The 11,689-nt window shown below is 36.8% G+C and overlaps 1 protein-coding gene across 5 annotated transcripts; it reads right to left on the reverse strand.

Annotated features, from left to right (window-relative positions):
* Positions 1-1,780: 1,780 nt before the first annotated feature.
* LOC132138125 (coiled-coil domain-containing protein 158-like) lies at positions 1,781-11,481 on the reverse strand. 5 transcript variants are annotated; one of them, XM_059547651.1, is made up of 14 exons: positions 11,197-11,478; positions 8,475-8,495; positions 8,261-8,444; positions 7,828-7,996; positions 6,874-7,029; positions 5,853-5,965; positions 4,404-4,562; positions 4,187-4,279; positions 3,961-4,068; positions 3,734-3,864; positions 3,546-3,608; positions 3,253-3,320; positions 3,000-3,158; positions 1,781-2,820 (listed from the first exon to the last, which is right to left on the reverse strand). In XM_059547651.1, the coding sequence occupies exons 3-14, from the start codon at positions 8,354-8,356 to the stop codon at positions 2,756-2,758; spliced, it is 1,380 nt and encodes a 459-aa protein (XP_059403634.1). In that variant the 5' UTR covers positions 8,357-8,444; positions 8,475-8,495; positions 11,197-11,478; the 3' UTR covers positions 1,781-2,755. The 5 variants fall into 5 exon arrangements, with proteins under 5 accessions (XP_059403634.1, XP_059403633.1, XP_059403636.1 ...); XM_059547650.1 differs by lacking the exon at positions 11,197-11,478 and adding an exon at positions 10,161-10,257; XM_059547653.1 differs by having other exon boundaries at positions 4,187-4,240; positions 8,261-8,495; positions 11,197-11,481.
* Between the last annotated feature and the right edge of the window lie 208 nt (positions 11,482-11,689).

Genomic DNA, 11,689 nt, shown 5'->3' on the forward strand with positions numbered 1-11,689 from the left:
TCATCTGATACTGCATAAAAGAAATGACCACAATTCTTGTCATTGTCTTCAGGTTTAAGGAAGGAACAGCTAAAAATTAAGAAAAACTTAAGTTATCTGTGTTATTAGACAGTCGCAAATGATGCATTTTGTTTCCAGTCCTGGATGATTTTAGAGATGAGAGCTCTTCACCCAGTGTAAAAGAGGACCCTGCAGTCTTTGGGAAGCCGAATCACGCTTGTTCAGTGTAATTCCCACAGAAGAGACAGAGTAAAAATCAAGTGTGTGTTACTCAAAGCAGAATCCCTAAAGTCAAGCTCAAGTTCACTTGAGTTCAATGATGTGTTGAGCACAAACTCAAACCATATCCTCAGGCCCTCTATCCTCATTGAGAGAGCGGTATGACACCAGAGGTAATCACATATTATTGTATAATTGTTTTTTTTTTTACCACATGTAAATAAATTTCAAATCATGTTAAAGTGACTTAGTTCTTTTTTTACCACTTATAAAACACCCCTATTAGCTGATAAATATTACTGAAGTAGGCCATATTTTGAGAAATGATATTTCTGACAGACCTTCAGTTGCAGCTTTTTACAATTCAGAATATTTAGAATCTTTTGCAGTTATTTTTAAATATATATTTTACACCTTTTTCTCTTCTGACCAGTGTAATAAATTTTTGTATATTTCTTCCTTTCTTGGAAAGTCCTGGAAATTAAACAGTGGCTCTCCACCACCCTCTTTTTTTTGTTTTCTGAGCAAATGGGAACACTAAAAATTACATTTGTCTTCATGACTATATATGATTGACTCAACAATGATCATTTCCTCTTCTGAGAACCACGGAAATGTGAAAATGTGAGTCCACTGCGGGAGTATTTGGAAAACCCGTTTAGAAAGGGTCATTGTTTTGCAATTCCAAATGTTGCTGCTTAGTGGTGAAGAAATCGCTTACAACAGCTTTAAATATGAGTGAAGAAAAAGCTAAAAAAAAAAAAAAAAAACATTGGCAAATGCAACATGGATTATTAATTGTAATGTACATTATAGAGAATGCATACAAATGTATTCAACTTTTTCAATAGCCTCCTGTTGAGCACGTTTCTGATTTTGGTTCTGATCCCATTCCAAAGGGATGAGACAGCTCACAATATCAAGTTGAACACAGTATTCCTATCATAATGTCAAATTTCTATCTGGTGGGTGATCAGACAGTACACAATATATCTTAATACCATTACAGATACTCTTCTTACATTTCCCAAGACCACAAAAGGAGAAAAACACCAGTTATTCATCTCCCATGTGTAGTTTCTCAGCACGGTCTTCTCTGAGGATGAGTGGCTCAAACACAGCAAGCTCCACATCATCATCCTCTAAAGGGAGAGCTGTTCATTAAACTCTTTAAATGACATTCCCTTATGTTGTTTTATTAAACATCACTTCACACATTCATGCGTCAGCTGCTGAGTGCAGTTCCCCAGACTACAATTTTTCAAGATTAAAGTAATATTTTACCTCCAAGCCAGAATTCAGTATCATGTTATTTTACAATAAAGAAAATAGAGCTAGGGGGTATTTGGCATGGTTCTCTCTTCCTCTAGGTTTCTTCATTCATTCATAAAATGTTCACTGAAAAACAAACACTGTTCTCAGTACCCTGGAGGGAATTACAAGGGCTTTCTAAGGATTTTTAGGTAAACAGCCTGAAGTCTGCTCTCATGCATTCTGCCATGCTAATGAGCTGCTTTTGGCTAAGTTCTACATGGTCTTCTAGTGTTTTCAGGAAGAGAAATTTCATTTCAAAAATCTCATTCTTTATGCAAAATGAAATAAATCTATTGTTTAGATCTTGTTTTAGAAGCGTGTCCTCTTTTCTAGGCCTTTATAAAACTACATTCCTGCAGAACAAATCATTGGCAATCATAAACCAAAAGAACAATACAGACCCCTGCAACATCTTCAATAAGGGCACAATTTTCCTGTTGTTAAGCTCCGCCTCCCTTAGCTAGTTTTGCTAACTTGGACAAGCTTGTCAGCAGCAGGAAAATGTGCTCATAAAAGGGTAAAAATGGACTGTCTATAATATTCTAACATGGGCTGAAATTAATAAATGTTTGTCCTCGATATGTCCCGCCCTGTCTTCCTGTTCCAGTGGATATTACATAAACACATTGAATAATGCTGCACGTTTCAAGGCAGTTCAGAGGGCCCTTAAAAAAGGTAGATGCAACAAAAGGTAGGACTGGGCCTATCGAAGGTCCAATGTAGGAGAGTTCAACTACATGCAGTGCTGCACAGAAAGACTGGCTTCTGACTTCAAGCTCTGCATGCTGGTTAGTAATGTCATTAAGTATGGCACTGAAGTACCGCAGTGTTACATATGGCATCAAAGTACAGCAACAGCGTTCAAAAGCAGCCGTCTGGCTCAGTCAGCGCAGCTTCTCCAGAGCAGCTGTGTGAGGTCCGATGACAACGCAGTTATAAAAATCTAAGTGATTCAAAAAATATAGCCCACACTTTATTGATATGTTAATAATACTGCCATGTTACAGGGGATGTATTATGCAGCACATTGAAATGTTCTTGGTTTCTGCATTTCAAATTCAAATGTCTGTTTAGCCAACAAATATCAAATCCACTTTATTTGCGATGAAGAAAGCAAACAGTGCGAGTGTCACTATTATCTGTTTTGACAGCCGTTTTCGACAAAGTCCTATTGAGAATAAACAAGAACAGTGTCATTCAGGCCAACATCCTTTAGTAGCTTCTACGGTCTGTCCAGCTTGATTTTCTGAGATGCCTGTCCTGTGAGCTCATCTTGATTGCTGGCAGCTGATAAAAGACCAATAAACCTTTAGCTTTATAACCAATTAATCACTCGCTATGTTTACAACATACAATAAACAAATTAAATCACTGGCATTGTTAAACAAATCCTCCTGCAGGCACAATTTATCTGTTTAAATTTCATAAAACGGCTCTAATTATGTTTGATGTGAAGTGAAGCTCACATATCTGATTAGCGTAGGCAGGGCGCTCCATCTCCAGCCAATAGTTTCTGTCAGTGGGAAGATCAGAAGTGAGGAGAAGGTGCACAGGAGACCTGCGTCCTGTTGCACAAACAGAGCGGGAACAGCATGTCTGTCCTGCTCTAAAACACACTGCATTATCTGTAAAACAAGAGACAATTTATTATATGTATGCGTTTCTTAATTTAGAAGCGATCAGTCAATCAGCCTTTCCATTACTGACCACAAGACTCACTGTCAGCTGATAAAGGGTTGGCGTGATCCTGCTTATTCGGTTCAGAAGTTCTGAAGGATCCCGGCTCACTGCATCAAAGCACACATGCAACACAAGCAGCACATGTATGAGATGTGTCTCAGAACACTAACTCTTGACTCAAAGAGTGGAGAAAAAGCATAAATCACTGCAGAGAAGCACTTAAATGTTACAAAATGACCTCACTGAGGCAAAGCAGCTTCTTGAGCATCAAGGATCTGTGCATGTGTCGTGAGATGTCATGAACACCTTACAGGTGCACTTTTTCTATTTACCTGTAACTGTTTTTTCTTTCAACTGGCCTTGGGGTACTTTCAGGACCTTTAGTGCCTATAGGTCTGCAAAAAGGAAAAAAAATTGCTGGTAATTTCTTTAACTCCTCCATTCCTTGATGATACAGTCTTCCCTAAGGTGCTTTTCTCTCTCTCTCTCTCTCTCTCTTTCAGTTAAATGTGACTCTCACTGTCTAGATTTGTGGTCTTCCTCGGGTTTCCTCCTGAAGCTCAAGGTAGTGTGTTCTTTCTCTTCAGCAATCCCACCACGCAGGTCTCTTAGAAAACTCTTCAGCTCCACGCGGGGGTCAGAGACTCTCATCTGGAAAGATTCCAGAGGGAAATCAGTTCCAGCACATTGGGTCAATTCCGATATTTAAGTGTGTGGGTGGTAAGAAGGGCTTTTTTCATACTGTACCTCCATTAGGCCATTAACATTATGCTGAGCGAGTGGAATATGAGTCTGTAGGATACAGCTGCTTACTGGAGATCTGGAAACGGTACGCCAATTCTGGCTTTGCAATTCCTAACCAAAAAAAAAAAAAAAACATACACATGGAAAAAAACATAACAGCAAGAGAATTCAGTTTTACCAGAAGGTGATATAAAATTACTACTACTACAGTAAATGTGTACATTTTTACCTTTATATCTAATGTATGCTGCAGTTTCAGCCTCATAAGTTCCTGTTCCTGCTTCTGAATAAAGTCTTGGCATTCAGCAAAACTGTCAGACATCTATACATCATGTATTAAAATGTTATGGTTTACAATGTCGGTCAAATAGAACATCTGTTCCATTATTTGTTCAGTACTGTTGTATTGAAATAAGTATTTGTTTAAAAAGACGACCATCAGACACCTTGTATAAAGCTGCTTCCAGTCTCTCTGCTTTGCCTTTGAGCTCTCGTTCTTTAGAGCACAGAGCCTCTACTTCAGACTCCAGTCTTCTCCTGCTCTCCCTCTCTGACAACAGCTCTTGTGTCTGTCTCTTAACCAGTAATGCCTGACGGTGTTTCTCCTATGACACACAAACACATACACACAAATGTAAAATCAAACACAAACAGTAGAAAGTAGCTGATTGACCAGTGCAAAAAACTGCATGTTTAGTTAGGTAGATATTTGCCCTTGCATGGTTAAAAGAATAAGATTTCTAAGAATGAAAGATCTTTTGCTGAGAAGAGATGTTCTGCTGTTCTTTTCATTTATAATAGCTAACTCTCAATGAATAGTGAAACACTTTCCTATATGCTACTAAGAACATTCTAATATTTTATCTATTTAGTCCCGCATATCAGCATATAGGTGCAGTCATAAATTTACATTTGTGACCCTGGACCACAAAACCAGTCCTAAGTCACTGGGGTATATTTTTAGCAATAGCTAAAAAAACAAAACAAACATGAATGGGTCAAACTTTTCTATTCATTGAAGAAAAAAAAAAAACAAAAAAAAAACAAAGCTATGTTCTGTGCTAGACTAACAGAGACTTGTCAATAAATTTTTGATTAATAATATGCATTGCTAAGAATTCAACTTCAAAGATGATTTTATCAGTATTTAGATTTTTTTGCACCCCCAGATTCCAGATTTTCATATACTTGTATCTGGGCCAAATATTGTCTGATCCTAGTAAACCATACATTAATGGAAAGATTATATATCCAGCTTTCAGTTGATGTATAAATCTCAATTTCGCAAAATCTACACCCAAGACTGGTTTTGTGGTCCAGGGTCACATAAGTTAATAATAATAATAATAATAATGGGAATGAGAACAGTTTACACTGACTGTCCTGTTTAAAAGTTTTCATCTGTCCACTGTTAATGCATCATGTTTCCTTCTTTAACTTTAACACAAATGTTTGCAGATTTAAATTCAGTTCATTTTCATAATTCAGTTTTTATTTTGTCTTAGGGTCTATTTGTGAACATCTGTAGTGTGAAAAAGCTTATTCATTCAGGGCAGTACTTCATTTAAAAATAAATGCAATTTTTAAGATACTAATTTTTTAAATTAGTAACATTTTGCAGATTCTGCAATGTGCATGTAAACTCATGACTACAACTGTTCAAGTATAACAACGAAAACTGTCTCTCTGAGATGATTTCAAAATCAAATCATTTCTAACAAACATACTAGTGCAAGTTACACCTTCATTTCTCACTGTCTTTCTGTTAGTCCACACCTATAAATAATATTTGTACTTTTACTCAAGTACATGACTTGATGATCACATCGACACACTAATTAGTAACAGGGTGGTATTGTGAGGAACAGAAAGGAGTAGTTAGTGATGCACCCCACCATCTTGAGCTTCTCTATGGTCTCGTCCAGCAGCTGAATTCGGCTTTGCAGGAAATCAATCTGCTCCCTTTTAGAAGTGATCTGTTTCTGCATTCCCAGAGCAACTTTAAGACCTGAAATACATATGAAACAACATGGTACGTAACACATCATTCAATAATCAAAAATTCCTGTCTGAAAGAAGAATATTATGTTCAATGAGGGGTCGCCCTATCTGTGAAATGCTTGACATTCAAACAGAACGAGCTCAGGTTATGTTAGAGAAGAACTTGAACTATATTGTTAATGCACTGTCAGTGTCTGCTTTTCAAAAGACACTTTGTCCAGTGAACCAATGAACTGATACTTACGTCAGATGAGACCATGTTCCAATTCCGTCCCTCTCACAATTGAATAGGATAAAATGAAACAATGGAGGGTTACAGAGGTCAGAACTAAGAAATCATAGCTACATTATGTAACAGCCCACAAGCACTGCACACAGTGAGAACAAAAGTTCTTTAAAATCTCTCAAGGCACTGACGGCAAACAGCTGAGAACATTGTGTAAATGTTAAAATGCTATACTTTGTGCAGATTAAGAGATGGAAAAAAACATAGTGGAATAACAGCAGGAGGGTATCGACCAGATCTATAATCTCAGTGTGCAGTCTTCCTGCCATTATCCAGAATTCAGAACAACAAAACTATGGCCACACACTGGCTCTTTGTAAAGCATGCAAACGAATCCAGTAACGGAGAGTGTGGTCTTCCTCCCTTTATTTTAAATACACTTGGCCTAGTTCTGGTTTTTCCTGAGGTAACACTGTGAATGGTGTAAAAACATCCTCAGATTAATTATCAGATGAGCTATGAATGAGCACGGATACCTATATTTGTATTAGAACGTAATTAGGACTTTCTTGAAATTGTTTCTCAGAAGCCAGTTCTATGAGGTTAGCGAGGGCAAATCTGAGTGCTCAGCTAAGACAATTGATCATTTTTCATTTAAAACGAGGCATTTCTATGTGAATGCACAGTACCATGACCATCAGCCGCCTCCAGTGTTCTCAAGGAACTGTTGGTCTGGTCCAGCTCAGCCCGTAGAGTCTTCAGCTGGCTCTGAAGTTTCAGGTTTTCTTGTTCCAGCTCACAGGTTTTACCGCCGAGCAGCTCTTTCAAAGCTTCCTGTCCCTCTGCTGAATTTGTGGGGGACAAAAGTAAAAACACAAAAAAAGTCAGGGTGATATTGAGAGAAAAAGAAATTCTTAGAAAATACTCACTACCATTCAGAAAGATTATTTAAAATTAATTTGAAAGAAGCCTCTTCTGCTTACCAAGTCTGCACCATTTAATTCAATTACAGCAAAATATTATTAATTACATTTCTTTACCACTTCGATATATTTTACATTTTTTAAAATTATTAATGTTGAATTTGCTTAATATTTGCTTGTGTAAAATGAGATGGATTGATAGATGATATTTATTTTAAATAGAAATATCAGATAATTAGATTTTTTTATTTTCTTTTTTTTAAGGCAAAGTTAGCTTGGGTTGTAAAAACAGAAGCCACTCCCCCAAAACTTCTATTTAAAAAAATTAAAATAAAACTTTACATTGAAAAATATGTTATTGAAAACAACTGTAAAATAATAATGAATTAACCTGCAAATAGAAATTTAAATGTGAACACATGTATTCAAGGTGTAAGTAATATGTTATTACTTTTTATTTGATTGTTACACCACATGAAAGTTATTAAATTAAGAAGTTTAAGTTTGAGAAAAATCATGGATACTATAAGTCGGACAACATTTGCTTAGATTTTTTTGTTTATGCCAAATAATGTATACAATAACAAAGCAATACAATAAAAGCAAAAATTAGGTGTTCAAATAGTTTTAATAGACACGGTACTTGTAACATACACTTTAAAGTCAGTTTATATCAAGTCTGCAGTTTGTAATACCAATAAGACGAATCTGTGTTTGTACCTTTCAGCAGGGTAAGCTGCATACGCCACACTCCCAGCTCAGCGGTCATCTGCTGTTTCTCTGAAGTAAGCTGATCAACATTGCAGATCTTTTCTGAGAGCGCAGCCTGCTGACAGGCCTTCTCTCTCTCCACTGTGCTGAGTCTGAACTCTGCCTGTCTCAAGGCCGCCTGTTAAACCAACCAGTAAATGGACAGAATGCAAAAAAAAATTATAAGAAGTGCAATATTAAACCCTCAGCTTGGACCAAAAGAAAACAAGTGTGTAACATATCTTCATAGCTTTTCCTGATACACCCATCGAGCATCAATAATGCCTATGAATGGGCTATTTAATCTATAATCAGTTTAACATTTGAACAGAAACTACCTAGCCAAGGAATCCCATATTATTAGTTAGTTACAGGAATAAGATTCTTCCATAAATTTCCCCACCTTCAGTTGTTGATTCTCCCCTCGGAGCCGCTCGATCTGGTTAGTAAAACACTGTTGCATCTCCAAAGTACGGCTGTGATTTGAGATAATATCCATTTTCCAGTTCTGTGTTCACCACCCTGTCATCTGCCTCTGCCTTCATGACCTTCAGCAGAGCCTGGACCCATCCCAGCTGGCCATGGACCTGCTGCAGTCCATGCTGCTTCAACAACACCTGCAGATGTCTTCTCTCCCACTGAAATACACACAACAAAACTGAAATGAAAGCACTGGACAGCCAAAAACCTGCCTATATTCTCTAAAGAACCATCGGTTCTGTTCTGATGAAGAAAGAAACCCATCTACATCTTGAATGACCTTAGAGTGAGTTAATTTACATTACATTATAAAATACAATAAAAATGGATCATTTTCAGGCAAACTATTAGGATGCCAAAATAAATCAGCCTATCAACTTTTAAAAGGGAGTAGAAAACACTTCTTCTGGCTATAGTATGTTAAGTTCACTGTGATATTTATCAATTTGTTTTATTTAAAGGAGCTTTTTGTTTACTTTTGTATGACAAACAACTTTGCTACTGTGTTCATGTTTACTTCATGTTTAATTAAAAATAATTCTCCTTATGTCAGTCATTTGTCAAGTTCAAAATGAATAACACACAATATTCACGGTTTTGAAACAGGGAGTCCTCTTTGCATCGTTCTGATCAAACTCAATGGATGTGGGAAGTCCTGTAATACAAGATGCAGCTGCAGTTCTTGCTGCTGGAGTCTGGGGCAGGTACAGGCTGTGCCGAACTGCAGTTGAGCTGCCTCTCTCTTGGCTTGCTAACGCTGTTCTCAAATCAATTCTCTCTCATAGCACAGACCTGACAGCTCGACCAGAGACTCCTCTGATCCATCTCTGCCAACAGCTCAAAGGTGTAATAAACACACTGTAGTTCCAAAATGCCATTCTTTAAAGTGAGTTAGCTCACATGACCTTCAAGGTGCAGTAAGGACTTTTTCTCAAAAAAAAAAAGAAAAAAAGAAAGAAAGACTAATGCTATCGCAGCCTAAAATCTCCAAATTACATACACTCACATGAAACAAATACTATCCAGTATAAATCAATCTTGGGTGACAACTGACAAATAGATTATTGTGCAGAAGTTTGGCTTTGGTAAGATTTTGTTTGTTTTCGAGATATTCTACACTGGCATCTTTACTAAAAAAACTTTTGCTTTGGTGTGATGCTGCCAATGTATATCAGTATAAGGTTGATCAGTATACCTCTGGTCATTACTACTGACTTGCACCTTTTAATTACAGTATGATAACATATCTTCAAGATGAAATTTGTCTTTTTATTTTTTGCCCAATACTGTCCCCAAGTGGAAATGCAAAAAATAAAGACTGACCACTCGTCTGCCTGTCATTGGTCAGACAAACAGATAAGCCTGTCCAAGTCTCACGCCATTCTTTGAGCCAATGTTGTGTTGTTTGGGCTAGTCTGGATGCACAAACAAACTGATCAATGTTTTTATAGTGTCACAGAGACAGTGTTTAAAAACGTCCTGTCGACATGTCCCTAACAGTTGTTTTTATTAATATCCCTTTCTACTGAAAAAAAGAATAAACAAACAATTAAAACAAACTTGTCTGCTGTTTATTACTATAAGTTGGCAGAGTTGTGGATGTAATTGGACTGAGAAGTTTCTCCTTCTCATGGCCTTCTTGGCCTGGGACTGAGATTGAGCCAACTCCTCCTCCACTGACCTGAACCAGCAGCCAACTCAATTAAGATCCAATAAACCCTTCTCTCATTGAGGAGTACAGCCACACTGAGCATTTGAAGGCTATCCAGCAAATGAAAAGCAATACTATCCAGCTGGGAGGATATGTATAGATGAGAATTTACCTAATAACTCCCAACAGAAGTTGCAGACTGGTGGAATACATCTGTATGCACCAAGGTCTCGGTCAATATCGCCACCTACTGGTCATGACTAGTAATGCTCTTGCCCGTATCAACATAATGTGATTAGCTTAGAGTGGATTCAATTTTATTGTCATTGTGCAGAGTACAAGTACAGAGCCAATGAAATGCCATTTTGATCACCTACAGTGTTCCAGTTAGGTTCTGATACTCAGTGAACCTTAAAACCATCAGAAAGCCTAATACACATGACATTAATTATTTTTTTAAGTAATTAAAATAATGATAATAAAACATGCTCTTGAACACAGAATTTACAAAATAAATACAATAAATACATTCGACAAAGACAATTCACGTGTTTTTATTTATTTTAGTTGTCACAATGTTTTTGCTTTATTATTATTATTCTACTGTTACTAGCTGCTCAACAAACACTAGGAAGTGTATAATCCATCTCCAGTTACACATCACTACCCCTCCAGCACTTTCAGTCTATCAGTCTTCATTATCTATTCCATCTATATTATGTTGTATATTGTATTAGTTATGTATTGTGTGTTTTTGTACTGCATTGTTTTATGATAAGCAATTTGTCATGGACCTAATAAACATGATCAAACGAGGTAGCCTATAATAACAGAGGTAAGAATATCCACTAAGACTGACAACTTCCTTAACGGACCTCTCTGTCTAATAAATAAAATAATATACAATTTCTTAGTGCGTTTGTGAAATATCCATATTATATTTACTGACCTGATTAATCTAATCTTGAAGATTTTCCTTTAGACTAACTACTCACTGTAAGGCATGATATTTACGTGAATTTGATTGTTTATTGTTGTTCAATAAAGAATTTAATGGTTGAAGGACTTTTATCATTATGAAAAATCAAAAATACGTTAAGACTTTTTTTATTATAGAGTAGCTAAAGATTCAATACCGATGCATCCTTTCCACTCTACGTTTAGTCAATTACAAGCAGAGTCTATTATTTACAGGTAAATCTACTCACACAGTACAACAGAGGTTTGTTCTGGAGAAACAGCGCGCTGAATGACTTCCGGTGGAAAACAACAGGTGGTTTAGATCATGTTTATCAGCTTTATTTTTGATAGCCAGATAGTCACCTGTATAACGGTGATATTCGCTTTCGCTACGAATTAAATTGCGAGTACACACAGTTTTACTTTTAAGGTTAATTTATTTTGTTTGCATCTTCAGCCAGACTTGATCAAAGCTACCGAGCCTAACTTGCTAGCTAGTGTGCACTGCAAACATGCGCAACGAAGCCGTCGTCGTCACCATAGCAACTCCAGAACTCGTAACACGCGAACCAATTAGCTGGTAAAACGTCACTCCCTATCGCTTACCATTCATACAGCATTGTGTTTTATCCTAATTATATAAAATAATTCATTGCGCCTTTACCACATGCTTCACAAAAATCGTTGTTCGTCACAATATCGTCTCAAATTCAACAAATTAAATAAAAAAATTTAATTTTA

The sequence above is a fragment of the Carassius carassius genome, chromosome 4 (genome assembly GCF_963082965.1).
Source record: "Carassius carassius chromosome 4, fCarCar2.1, whole genome shotgun sequence".
NCBI classification, from domain to species: domain Eukaryota; kingdom Metazoa; phylum Chordata; class Actinopteri; order Cypriniformes; family Cyprinidae; genus Carassius; species Carassius carassius.

Excerpts from the sequence above, each read along its gene's own strand:
- LOC132138125 (XM_059547651.1), bottom strand. The coding sequence starts at position 8,356 with ATGGATATTATCTCAAATCACAGCCGTACTTTGGAGATGCAACAGTGT. Across the intron at positions 4,069-4,186 it reads AGCATACATTAGATATAAAG|GAATTGCAAAGCCAGAATTG; the intron begins GTAAAAATGTAC and ends TTTTTTGGTTAG. Across the intron at positions 3,321-3,545 it reads GAAAGAAAAAACAGTTACAG|TGAGCCGGGATCCTTCAGAA; the intron begins GTAAATAGAAAA and ends GCTTTGATGCAG.